This window comes from Rhipicephalus microplus, chromosome 5 (genome assembly GCF_043290135.1).
Source record: "Rhipicephalus microplus isolate Deutch F79 chromosome 5, USDA_Rmic, whole genome shotgun sequence".
Lineage (NCBI taxonomy): Eukaryota > Metazoa > Arthropoda > Arachnida > Ixodida > Ixodidae > Rhipicephalus > Rhipicephalus microplus.
Genome location: NC_134704.1, coordinates 21,055,106 through 21,068,878, shown reverse-complemented (window position 1 = coordinate 21,068,878; position 13,773 = coordinate 21,055,106). Strand labels below are relative to the sequence as shown.

The window sequence follows — 13,773 nt, the reverse complement described above, 5'->3', positions numbered from 1 at the left end:
GTTCTGTTCATTAATCTCTGCTTGTTTTTAGGTCAAGGTATTAAGGATTCGACGAGCTTTGGATGGGAAATGCAAGATGGTATGTGCAATATGTCTAATAACATATTTAAAGCAGCTCGTATTTCCTAGTTGCAGGAGTTGGTATCTTTACTGCTATGTAGGATGTGGAAATGAATGAATAAGACAGAAATACCAGCCACACAGAAAATACTTTATTTTGAGTTGTTTTATGAATCTTTAATACATAATGAAAAAGAACCAGGAACCAATATCTGGTAACTAGCCACATTTCAGCTTGTTTGACGAAATATTTACTTCTGTATGTGGCATTCAGGGCAACATTTTCAGTCTCATCTTTAAGTTCACATTTCGCGTGTGTGAAAATTTGGAAGCGGAAGATAGCATTGATCTGTCACTTGTTTGAGCTTGTGATAATACAACTCATATGACCCTAACATTTCTGTTCACTAATGGGATGTTCTTGTTTATATGCTCTGTTTTTATGCATTATGTGGATGTGCTGCCAGTGCTACAGCGAGTAATCATTAGGGATAAGCATAGCTTCATTTTCTAAAGAAAAATTTAACTTGGAAATACCGTTGAGGTATGCTCCATATAGGAACACAATAAAATTACGCTGAAGTCAAACACTTAACTGGTTTAGACAGATAGAAGTGTGATTTGACAAAAGTAAAACAACCGTTCTTTAGAGTTTGTTGGAGACTTTAGACACTGTATGCCTTGCTCCAGCATTTATATGGTTTGCACCATGTGCTTGGTTCATGAAAGTTGATGGGTGTACTGTGAACAGTTTCAAAGATGCCATTCTTTTTTCTTCCTCGCATATGAAACAGTCAAATTCAAGTGGGAGACGATGCGGGGCAACATTCGTGACTACATTGCATCACTCAACTGGAAGTACCGCGTCAGCCTGCGGGAAGCTGGCGTTGACTACATGAACGCGTATGCACACTTTGTGGATCCACACAAGTTGAAGGTGAGGAAAGGCAGTTGCTGTCATCTGGGTGTTGCGGTGCTTGTGGGCCGTAGCAGCTGCGTACGAGTTGAGTGTTGCAGCTGGGTTTCGAACGACTCAACTTCACAGCAAGGGGCCTTACATGGTAGAAAAATGCAAGCATGCAGACGCAGTGCTGTCTATGCCATTCTCCCACCGTTTAGTGTATAGCATTATATGTTCTCATCTTTAAGACATAGACATAACAAGACCGAAATGGACCACATAGATGCCTACTGTCAACTGGAATGGCATGGCCACTCCTGTGCATGTGCAGCTTGTTTATCGCCACATTGCTTTGTTACATTTCCATTCTCTAGTGCATGTCTGTATGCTAAGCTTTCTTGTTTTTGCAATAAATCTTGACCTGCTGTGTTGTACTTGTTACTCAACATACAGTGGACTCTCAGTAAATGAAAATCTGTCAAGTGGCGTTGCTGGTTAAATAAAACACCTGCCTTCTGATGTTTATTTTATTTAAACATACTGCCAATCCCTCACGGGATATGATTGGTTTCTTGCATGTATGCTGCTTCCCTGTTCATCTCTCAGTAAACGGAATTCACATTAAATGGAACATGCATTCCTGGTCCCTTAAAGTTCCTACTGTTCTTTTTTTTAAAATTCGAGATTTATTTTTAGTCTTTTTTTAGGGTAGCACTACCTACCAACACAAGAGCGGATGTTTACATATTGAGTAGGACTTATTGCTGGACAAGTTGTCTAACATCTAATCGATACATGTTGGTGCAAACAAGGAACACTGAAGAAAGATGTTGCTTGCCGCTTTTTCTTTGAGTCATTGTTTCTTGTTTGCCCTCACATGTATGCCTTGGATGTTTATGTATGCTTAGATGCATTTGAGACTGGTGATTTTAGATGACAGTGTTAAACAGTAAAGTTTTCACAAACAGCAAGTTATTTCATGGGATTTTCATTAAGGCTAGTGCTAATTAATGGCATAATTAGCACAGCAAAAGCCTACAATGTGTATTTTAATGTAAAAAAAAGATTGCCGATGTCAATCTGATGTTGGCATGCTGCTACGAGGAATACCTTTCCTCTGGAGCACTTTAGTTCAAAGAAAATTTGTCCTGTTGAGAATTGAACCAATTCGCTTGCTATATACTCTCTGCTCGGTCAGCAAATTAGAAGGGGAGGCTGCCAGATAGCATTACTATGATCAATAAGCTTTCCTGCCTAGCTCAAGAATTTATCAATTCAATTAAGAAAGCTCTTATGAGAATTGTGTGCTATATTATAGTTTAGCGGGGGTATGTGCTCATCTGTTCACATTAACACAATTAAGTGTCAATATAAGAACAAATTTATGTATAGATGTGTGGCTTAGTTATGCCATATTTACCTTCCATGGCAGAGTGAACTTTGTAGATGATGCTGGGAGGCACTTGCTTCCTCTCATTCAATTCAATGACTTTGCTCTTTCAGTTGACTGACAAAAAAGGTAAAGAGAAGTTCATCACGTCGAGGGATTTCCTCTTAGCCATGGGTGAAAGGCCACGATATCCCGACATTCCTGGTGCTCGGGAGCATGCGATCTCAAGGTGTGCATAGCAGCTTTGAACTGTAATATTTTGTAGTTTCTTTTACCAGCAGCAAACATTGACAGCATAATTAGTCTTGGTCCCTGCTAGAGTAGATGTAATTTTATACAAACATAAATGACTTATGTTGAAGCATTCGCAGCACGCATGCACATGCGCAACTAAACTCTGCGTGACATCCCCTTCATCCTTTTCATGGCATATTGGGTTTGTGATCTTTGTTCCTACTGCATTCCACTCTCCAGCAACAATAATGCCCTTTGAAGAGTCTTTAGGTCACGCAACAGCAAGCACCATATGATTCGCTTGCATTTAATTTCTGAAAATTTGTGCTTGGTACTTTCTTTTCACAAATGCTGTGTCACATCGGTAGGACACATGACAGTAGTATGCTTCATTGTATTGAACAGCTGTGTTGCAGCGCATGTTACTAATGCATGTTTGTCATTAGGGAGCACAAATATAACCCTAGTTTTAAGCACATGTATTTTGAGATAGACACCTTCCTCGGCTCTCCTTTCTTGCATGTTCATTCTTATTGGGTTCCATGTCTTTTTTGATTGCTTCTTCTGTTTTAAGCAGCGCTGTTTTGTGGGCCCATTTCCACTGATGTGCAAATTGATTGAGCTCTGCATGCACATTAAATTGCTGGCAAGAGTGCAAGGTGCCACCTTTGCAGTAATTAGAGAAGGGCTAATCAATGATATTGTGATAACATTTCACCTGTATAAACAAGGTATTTTTGCCATGGTATATTATCCCTGAATGCTTCAAAGGAAAATAGATCTGACATAATGCTTTTCATCCCACATTCCTGTGTGCATGTGGTTGAACTGATTAATCAGACTGAACATTCAGAAAATTAGGCATATGCGCTTTACACGCCCGAGTAGCTAGCTGTGATTCTGCCAGAAGGCGCAGCGATGCAATTTGACACAAGCTTTTGTGGTCTCTAGAATTATGCATGTGACTGCTGGCAATACTTCCGTGTACCAAGTTTCAATATCGGGCGCGACAAACTAAGAAACGCTAGACTCATGAGGAATGGCAGAAAGTTTGTGCCTTATTAACCCCCATGTCTGTGTGTGTATGCAGTGATGACCTGTTCTTCTTGCCCCACTGTCCCGGAAAGACGTTGGTTGTGGGTGCGTCCTACGTGGCGCTTGAGTGTGCGGGCTTTCTCCGGGCCATAGGGTTTGACGTGACGGTCATGGTGCGTTCGATCTTGTTGCGAGGCTTCGACCAGGACATGGCTGAACGCATTGGCAAGTACATGGAGGAGGAGGGCATCCGCTTCTTTCGGCCCTGTGTCCCCACGAAGGTGAGCGAGGCTGGTCAGGTTAGGCCATGAATTTGTTTTTGTAAATATGCCGTTTCATCTGGTACAATCAGCTTCTGGTACTTCAACATGGTTAGGTTGCCATTCCTTCAATTTTTACAATAGGCACCCGGCACTGCAGTTTACGAGATGCAATGGTGGCACCAGAACACACAGCCTAGAGAGTATTCGCAAAAAAATCGCACCCGCTACTGATTAAGTAGCCTAGGGAGTGGGCGCAGCAAAATCGTACTTGCTAAACCACATTTTTTTTTAGTTGTGGGGAGGGGGGTTCACGGGTGATTAGATGCTCCCAGGAAGCCTTCTTTGAAAACTTACCAAAAAGGGCAATGACACTTGAGTGTGTCAACGTGTTCAGCGAGCATTTCATTTTCTTTGTGTCCCTGGCGGTCAATGCCGACAATAGTGAGGCGGCCCAGAAGAGTTCTGTTGCCTACTCTGCTCTGTGTTGGGTCTCTGTAGGCGTGCACGCAGAAAATTTGAAAGATGGTAGGACAACAAGTAAAAGACAGTGCAACCAGAGATGAAATAGAGGAGAAATACTGTTTGCTGGCGGATAGTTCGACAGGATTAGAGGAAACATATACCAAGTATGTTGAGCTACACAGTGCATAGACAGGATAGCCAAAGGTTTATTTAGGCTAGAAAATGCAAGCCAATGTAAGATTAGTGCTGCTAGGGATGGTAGTGGATTAGACTTCGCAGATATGTTGAGAAATTTAAGAGCATATGTTGGTAGTACCTGATATTGTGCACTTGACACACAGAGAGAACTTCGAGACAATGGTCGCATTCTTCATTTTATAATGATCTGAGCGGGCCATAATGACGAGCACCGAGTCTTGTCTATGCTTTAATGCCCAGAGTTTTCTGAACTTACAAATACTGCTTCAATAAATTGGGCATCAGTATACTTGGTACAAGAAGGATTAGCACTGGCAGTGCTAATCCTTCCTGTCAAAATTATCCCGAGCCCTCCACTACTATAATCACTGTTTGTCTACCATGTGAAACCCAAGCAATTGCCCCGCCATGGTGGTCTAGTGGCTAAGGTACTCTGCTGTTGACCCGCAGGTCGCGGGATCAAATCCCGGCTTTGGCGGCTGTATTTCCGATGGAGGCGGAAATGTTGTAGGCCCGTGTACTCAGATTTGGGTGCACGTTAAAGAACCCCAGGCGGTAGAAATTTCCAGAGCCCTCCACTACGGCGTCTCTCATAATCAAATAGTGGTTTTGGGACGTTAAACCCCACAAATCAACCAAACCCAAAAAATTATATCATAGAGAATGCTTTTGCCATAAAACTGATTGTTTCTCTATTTACCTTTGCTATCTTTCTGCCATGTATATTTTTTAGAAGCTTCTCCAGTTATCAATATTGTCTGCTTTCTTGTTTTTCTTCTAGCTGGAACTGATTGAAGAGGGGTCCCCTGGAAAAATTCGGGTCACTGCTAATGCAAATGGCACAGAAATTGTTGAGGAATTCAACACGGTAAGTTTTCTTATGTCATTAACCTAGTTTTCTGGGTCTGTTAATTCATAATAATCAGAAGATAAAACTAGCACAAAGTGACAGTAAGACAGCAAAGAACAACCAGACAGGACAAATGCTGGTTTTGTTTGCCTTGTGTGTGTTTAATCGTTTCAAACTGTTAAGTAAGCTTGTATGTGAAATAGCGGAGAAAACTTTTGTGAAAAGCATGTACCAGCATGTATGTTCCTTACCGTTGAAGTAGGAATAGGTATGGACTCGAATATGCCTTGGCATCCCCACTTATAACTACTGAAAACTTAAATTGAAAGAGGAAAAGACTTTGTGGAATATCCAAAGTATCAAAGCATAGAGGTGTGCAATAGTGCTCGTTGGTACTATTTGCCCATGGAACTTGCAACTGGTACAATGAAGGTGGTACATCTATGTAGTGACTGTTGGTAGTGTCTTTTGGTAATGAGTGCTGGTAGTCACTGCTGGTGGTGACAGCTGTGGTGCCTGATAGTGATTGCCACCAATGTTTGTTGATGATGTGTACCACGAATTTTCAATTCATGAGAACACACGCCGCCCGCACAGGTTCTGTTTGCAGTGGGGCGCGAGCCGTGCACGCACAGCCTCGGACTGGCGGAGGCTGGAGTGAAGGTGAACCCCAAGAATGGCAAGCTACCGGTGGTGAATGAGCGCACAAACGTGCCTCACATATACGCCGTGGGCGATATTCTCGAGGGGCGCCCCGAGCTGACTCCTGTTGCGATCCAGGCGGGCATTCTGCTGGCGCGCAGGCTTTACGGCGGCAGCGATGTCCAGGTGAGTGTTGTGATAATCTTTTCCTTGAAAGTAATAATCATGCAAGTGGAACTGCTGGCTTGATTATGGTAGCTTAATGGCTATGGTCTCGCACTGCTAAGCTCAAGGCTATGCTTTCTCTAGGAAGGTGCCTGCGGCTTTGTTACCTAACCCTTTGTAGCTGTCCCGCCTCTAGTTATCGGCATTTGGGAAGAGATGGCCCTGCTACTCCCCTATCTCCTCCAAGGGGGTTTCGGTGCTATGATGCTGAGGGGGGTGTTGTGCACAGGCATTTTATCAGCAACCACAACAGTGATCACGAGCTGTCACCTTATTTAGAAAAGTGCACATTTAAAATGTGTGCACAAATATACATTAGCTCGTTAGGTTTTCTCTACTTTGATAAAAAAAAAGTTTAAAAGAAAACGAACTTTAAATGCAGTACTGCCACAAATTTTAAATATTTTTGAATTGTAGCTCCAAATAAAAATGGCATCAAGAACACAAAAAACACAAGTATTGTGATGCCTGGGAATGCATTGAATACACTTTTAATACCACTACCTTAAATGATCTTTCGGTTTCAATATTGAGGGGCAGCTTCTTGGCGACGTGTAGAGGCAGTCTGATGCCACGAGGAGACGGCAAATCTCGACGTACTGTATTAGCTCGCATGATAGACACACCTCCCCGAACTTGGCCATGATCAGTAGTTCTCTACCTTATTTGCACAGTTGCTATTTGACATCCCCTTACATTAACTGGGGCAAGGAGTGAGAGAATAAGAATGCCGCGGAAGCGTTGTGCAAGTTGTGTGGGCTCACCAAGTGAAAAAGAAGGGCTGTTGCCTGAGCTCCGAAGTAACCGTTCCACTGGCGCCGGGATGACTTCGGCCGCGTGAGTTTTGCAGGGAGCGTACAATTGTGTCCTCATCAAGTGCACTTCAAGTTTCCTGTCGGGAACAGCGTCATCGTTATCGCGTTTACTATTGCGTCCGCAAATTTAAAAGCTCTTCGATTTTCCGACGCGATCTTTCGCCTTTGCTACCCCCTACGCAGGCTTAGGCAAGCGTGGCGGACTTTTGTCACAGTCGATTTCCCGGCTGCGAACCAAAACGTCGTATCACTCGTACTACTCTTGGAAGAGAGCTTGAGTGCGATCTTTTCAATGTCCAATCATCACGTGTTCTTATACAAATTTCCCGTGACATCATGCCGGACCGTAGGCTAGGCCTAATCAGTGTTGGTTACCTTTCGGTGGTGGTCGCATGCGATAAATGTTGCAGTTTTGTACAAAATTGACATAATTGTTTGGGATGCCTCTACTTGAAGGAAAGGGGGCACGGGTGGTGCTTGACACTCGAATGATGGTTTGCGTTTTGATTGCAATGTCTTTAAATATTGACTGCGAGTTGGGTGATCAAACGATCGATCGATACTGCTCAGCTGAAAAAAAATTGCGGTTGTGATAATGCGCATAATCTTAGGTGGCCTGAAACGTAATTAGCGAACTTTCGCAATGTAAATTTCTTAGTTTTTTTTTTCTGTGTTAATATTATTATCAATGCAGATATTTTGATGCTAATTTTTCGAGATTTGAATGCTAGTAAGCACACCACGTTGTGTGCATCAATTCTCGGATACGCAAGAATGCATTTTCAACACATTTTGCGCTAGCGTAGGCTCTGAAAAAGGCTATTTGGCTGTAGTGCAAATATTTGTGTCTTCGGCGACTTACGTTATCAGTGTTCTATCAGTAGTTCGAAGTAAAACTTCCGGAAATATTTTCCCGTGATATAGGAGCACCCCAAACTTGGCGCCTGATTTTCTGGAAAGAAAGCGGACCTATTATGCAAGTACATAAATACGGTACCAGCTGCATACTTTCATTTGTTCATGATGCACATGAACAACGATGAGTGAATTGTTGTTCAGTGGCCTCAACAGGGATTTCTGTGATTTAGGCTGCATGCAGCATGCAGAGTTTGCAAATTGAGTGCAACGGGGTTTACTCATCGGGATAATGTCCATTGTGGATGGGCTGGCTTCTATTCTCGGCCAGGAAAACTTTAAAGGAGTCCACAACACTTTTTGAGCATGGTCAGAAAATGCGGCCGATCAGTGACCGAGGCTTCTGCAAACTCGCGAGCCAAGCATTATAATGCAGCAGGCGACCTGGAATTTAGAATAATAAATTCTTGAAATTGTCTAAAAATTGCTTTCTCTTCTCTCGACAAATGATACTACATACTCAAAAATCGCTGCGCCACAGGCCTGCACCAGGTCATTGGCTGATTTTAAAATGGCGCTCTCTGTAGTTCCCTTGCATTGGCGATTTTAAAATGGCACCCTCTGCAGTCCGTGCGTACACGTGCAATCGCGTTGAGAAGCCACGTGTTTGAAGAGAAAATAAGTGCATCTGGTCAAGAAACGTGTGCGACGTGCCTTCTTCCCGCATTCCATTTTTCCCTGCTTAGCTTTCAGCGCATTTGTGAATATATGAGAAGAGAGAGAGCAATTGCAGTGTGTGACAAATCTCGTACTTGACGGATTCTAAAAATTCTCCCAGTGGTCAATTTGTGAGGCAATAAGCTCCTTTACTGTATTTATTCCGTGACTACTTGGAAAAGTCTTGCAGGGCCCCTTTGAAATCAAAGCAAAATATTTTATACTTATTGTCTGACTCCAGTGCGGGAAGAGTGTTAAAACTGCATATCAGGAAAACGAAAAATGTCAGTTTTGCAATGTCTCGAAATTATATCTGCACTACTTCCAGTTCTTACATCAAATGGATGAATATTGAGCTAACAAATTCCTAAATTATTTGTTCCATACCTTCTCCTTTTTCCTTCCTGTACAGTGTGACTACACCAACGTGCCTACGACTGTGTTTACACCCATCGAGTATGGCTGCATCGGATGCTCGGAGGAGGACGCCATTGCCAAGTTTGGAGAGGAAAGCATTGAGGTACGTATGCGTACCGTATTTACACGAGTAGAAGTGGCTCGAATGTAGGTCGACCTCCTAAAATCTCGCTGTGAAAAAGAAAAAAGGAAAAGAAAAACATCTGCACATTTCATTAAAAAAAATATTTTACAATGTCTTCGCAAACAACTAAACTCAGGTGTGCCAAGGTGCCTTCATGTCGGTGCTTGAAAGCTGTGCTGAAAAGTTGGCTTCACAGGAATATGCCGGGATTATTTTCAGAAAGACTTTACAACCGAAACTAGTTTTAGATTCTACTTCGAACCCTCAATGTAGATTTCAAATAAGACAAAATGGGTCTGCCTACAGTCGTACAAATGCAGTACGTATTGAACAGAAACTTCAATTTTTCTATGCTTGGGATAACCACTAAACAGTTACATTAACAATAAGCAAAAGCATCATTATGTTCCTTCTTTTCTCGTGACAAACATGTTTCGCATTTAATGCCACTTGTTACCATTTTTAAGGCTCTGTGAAATCGGAGTACTAGTATATATGATGTTTGCACTAAGCAATCCATTTTCAAAACAAAATATGTGTTATTAGGTTGTAAAAATATTAGATATAGGAGCAACAGGGACTTAACTATGAAAGCTTCAAACCATAGGCAGCTGTTTTGACAAGGTGACATTGCCGTTACACTCTAAAAAAATATCGAGGAAAAAGGGTGTCTTTTTGTCCCACAACAATAATCGTCATCAGTCTTGCGTGCGCTTCCTTGAAAACTCGGCGCTGGCCACTTTCCTAACAAGAATGCAATGTAACCCTGATAATGGGCATGTCGATCGTGACTGGAATGTACCGGGCGTGGGGCGATAGCGCAAGGATGGAACGCAATATAGATGACGATTATTGTTGTGGGACAAAAAGACACCCTTTTTACTCGCTGTTTTTTTTAGAGTGTATACAAAGACAGGTATCATTGTCAGAACTTCCTACATTTTCTTTAAACGGAACATTTGTGATAACTAGCTGTTTCGTCGTGCAGGTTACATTGCAGCTATTGTAGCTTTCATAATAAACAAATGCACATGACTCAAGCCAGTCAAAGGGTTCGCCTCTGCACTACAGTGTGTATTTTCATTGTGTGACCCTACTTAGCACATGCAGGCTTCGTAGTCAGTTATGATTGAACAGGTTTACGCTGTAAGGTAATGCCACACTGTCAGAAAAACTGTGTGTAGGTGTATCTCTGGAGCACTTAAAATCTAAACAATGTCTAGCACTACATGCTTTTCACTGGGTATCTTTACAATCTGGAGATTTTGCTGATATAAAGATAAATTATCAATTCTTATGCCCCCCCCCCCCCCCCCTGTTCTTATCAATACTATAAGATCTGTTCATTTCGTGGTTTTGTTGGTTTTCCACCCTCAATAACATTGTTTTCTGCTGTCCCCTGCTGCAGGTTTTCCATACAAGCTTCACGCCACTGGAGTGGACTCTGCCGAAACGTGGAACGGATGTTGGTTACTTGAAGATTGTGTGCCTCATCCCTGAAAAAGTGAGTTCGAAGTACATTTGTATCCTACGTGGAGCAACGTGTGGATTTATTACCACGCACCCAGCATGCTCGCTATCGGCGTGATACAGCGTTCTCAATAGGGAAGTGGCCAGTGCCACTTTCAGGCAGACTGGTGTCTCTTGTACCCACTTGTCTCTCTTATCAGTCTCTTAAAACATTATACAAGTTGCATGCAGCGTTACTGGAGTGAATTAACACTAAATAAAATCTATGTTAAGGATTTTGCTTATTAAAGTTGTCAGTGAAAGTTTGCGATTCTTGCCGAGATGTTTCCTAATGAGATCGAAGGCGCAATTCGATGTATCACTTGCCATAAAATGGGGCTTTAAAGCTGCAATCAGAAACAGGGATAATTACTTTCTCTAAATTTCAGCTACTTTTATTTCATTATTAATTCATCTTTTAACGCTAGTGCTGACGAAGCTCTAGCATGATGCAACATGCTTGTACCTTTCTGATGTTCTAAGGATGCATGGTTGGCATTCTCACTCTTATTTGCTAATCTCAATGAGCTATTAGTTTTCAATGTATACTTTCTCAGATCACCCAGATTCTCAGATGTAGGTAAACAAAGCAAGATTGAGCCAGGCTCAGTTCTTTTTTTGTCTTGCACAGCGGCAGAAAAAAGCTTTAATGTGGTATAGATTTCTACTACTTGTAGGCCTTAGGGCTTCAAAATCCATTCCCGTTGTTCATTCATGGCAAATCGCAAACCGTGAAGTGTTGTTCAAGCCCTTAATGGGTCATTGTCTTGTACAATAAGTTGCTGAATCCTCGCCTGTTATAGTCCTTCTCGCACGTTTACTTATCATTATTAATAGAATACCTCGAATGAGTAAACATACAAATGAGTCTTTTTTGTCTGTGTCGATTTTCTGACATCACAATCCAGAGCAGCCAACAACCATGTCTTCATTTACCTTGAGGAATGTAGCAGTATTTTTTTTTTTTTGTTCCACAATTTTAGAATCGCATTCTTGGCTTCCACTACCTGGGGCCCAACGCTGGCGAGGTGACTCAGGGCTTTGCTACTGCTATGAAGCTGAACGCCACAAAAGCAGACTTGGATGCCACCATCGGAATTCACCCAACGTGTGCCGAGGTAGGACTATTCCGTTGCGCCTTCTTGTGGGCTTGGCCTCGCTGCACACAAGCGTTGTTGTCGTGTATACGCATGTAGGCAGTGCACAATGTGATTTCGAAATGGTCTTTTATAGAGATGTATGCTGCAGGCCATGCAAGTGGTGCGTGGCACATAAAGCCACTTTTGAAGCTGCTTACTGAAGCTCTATGATGTATTTTTTGTCCCCCCTCTTCACAGCTCTTCACGACCCTGACTGTGAGCAAGAGATCCGGGGCCAGCACCAAGCAGGGTGGATGCTGAGGTTAAGCCCCGTCGCCAAAGCACGTGGCCGCCTGCCTGCCTGTTGAGGCACAGCACACATAGTAACACCCTCCGTGTAGGATTTTAACTGCAAGCTGTTTTAAACTCCCCGTGTTGCTTGCACCCAAACTCACTGTGCCGCTTGCATGCGCCGACACTGGCCAAGCACAGCTGGCAGGCAGGCAGGCGTGGCCCCCTTTGGCGATGGGATGGAACCCTTCCGCACACAATGAGGAACGAGCTCGTCGGCTCCACGGAATCGTGCGACCTTATGACGGCAGTGCCGCAAAACTCTACTTCTGAGAGCGACCTGCCCGATGCCGTCGACGTGGCTCTTCCTGCTCGCTCAAGCACGACGTTGCTAATTTCATTGTGGAAATTTCTTTTAATTAAATGCTGTACTTTGTTGCGCCTTTCATTAAAGAGTATTTATTTAAGCATAAACGTGGGTGTGTTATTCGTTCACTTCAAGTACTAGTGTACAAAACTCTCTGTACTGGACCACCAGGTGGAAATGCATGTATGTGTCGGATATAGCCGACCAAATCGTGCGCAGTGGCACAGGGCAGCAACTTCGCAACTTCTTCGCAATCCTTCTTTGCAACTTCTTTGCAAGCTTGAACTAGTTTTCGCTTGCAAGCTAGTTATCCTTACATATGATTTTGCTTTGTCAACCCAACCAGGACTCTTAGTGCCTGCACACACTGGTCAACATACACGTTTCATTTCTCTTTAATTAAACATTCTGTTAGAAGTAAGTGCATCGTCTCGTCACTTCCTTTGTCTTTTTCGTGTATATGAGAACAAACAATAATGCCTAAGAAAGCATGTCGGATGGTGTTGAAAGTACTGTAAATGTGAACATGAGAAATTGGGTCAAAAAAGAACTTGCCACCGGCTGGGGCTGAAGCTGCGATTTTCAAACTTGAAAGTTGCAGGTTCAGTGCAAGTATTTTTTTTTTTGTCCACTTGTCTTTCTTTTAATTTACATTACTTCTATTAACATTCCCCATACTTTCCTAGGTATCATTGTCTTTTAGTATTTCTATTGCCACCTACAAGCCCATTCTCACATCTTGTTAAATATTACCGAGAAGTTCCCACGTATGCTCAAACTTTTCATTTTCCAGCAGTGCCAAACCGTATCAAGTGAGGAGCACTCCAATCAGCCTTGTGAGAAATCTTTTGCGTTTTCTTCAAGCTTGATGAGGATATTAAGTGTGGGCATTACTGTGGTATTAAGTGTGGTTATTAATTGTGGTAGTGATGCACAATATTGTAGTATGGTAGTGATGCACAAAATATGCATATACTGTCATTCGAAAAGCAATCTGCTTATAGATAGTTTCATTTGCATACAGAATGGGAAAGTGTTTGAATTGAAGTGAGGAGCCAAATGCACTATTAAACTATGGCAGATATTGCGTGTGGAGCTGAAAAGAACAAGTCAGAATTTTGACAATGCTAATGAAAAGGGGACAAGATAGTGACATGAAGCTTGCTTTGTTTCAGAGGTCAAGGAATTGTTCTTGAAGCTGCACTTCATATGAGGGTGCATAAATATCGCTGTTAATTCCTGCTTGAGTGGATGCACTCTTCATATGCCACCTAAACTGCAGCTCCTGTTGAACTCTGATTCGATGTAGTCTTGAATTGGTTTTGAAGGTCTTGTGTAG

General features: G+C 42.5%; 1 protein-coding gene across 2 annotated transcripts in view; it reads left to right on the top strand.

Annotated features, from left to right (window-relative positions):
• The window catches only part of LOC119174906 (thioredoxin reductase 1, cytoplasmic), a 29,153-nt gene extending 16,612 nt beyond the window's left edge, over positions 1–12,541 (top strand). For both annotated transcript variants that reach the window (XM_037426034.2, XM_075894947.1), the window contains 10 exons: positions 32–79; positions 855–997; positions 2,465–2,580; positions 3,676–3,901; positions 5,325–5,411; positions 5,991–6,221; positions 9,060–9,167; positions 10,597–10,692; positions 11,681–11,815; positions 12,035–12,541. In XM_037426034.2, coding sequence (XP_037281931.2) covers positions 32–79; positions 855–997; positions 2,465–2,580; positions 3,676–3,901; positions 5,325–5,411; positions 5,991–6,221; positions 9,060–9,167; positions 10,597–10,692; positions 11,681–11,815; positions 12,035–12,097 — 1,253 coding nt within the window. In that variant the 3' untranslated portion in view covers positions 12,098–12,541. The remainder of the gene's footprint in view (positions 1–31; positions 80–854; positions 998–2,464; positions 2,581–3,675; positions 3,902–5,324; positions 5,412–5,990; positions 6,222–9,059; positions 9,168–10,596; positions 10,693–11,680; positions 11,816–12,034) is intronic.
• The last annotated feature ends 1,232 nt before the right edge of the window (positions 12,542–13,773 follow it).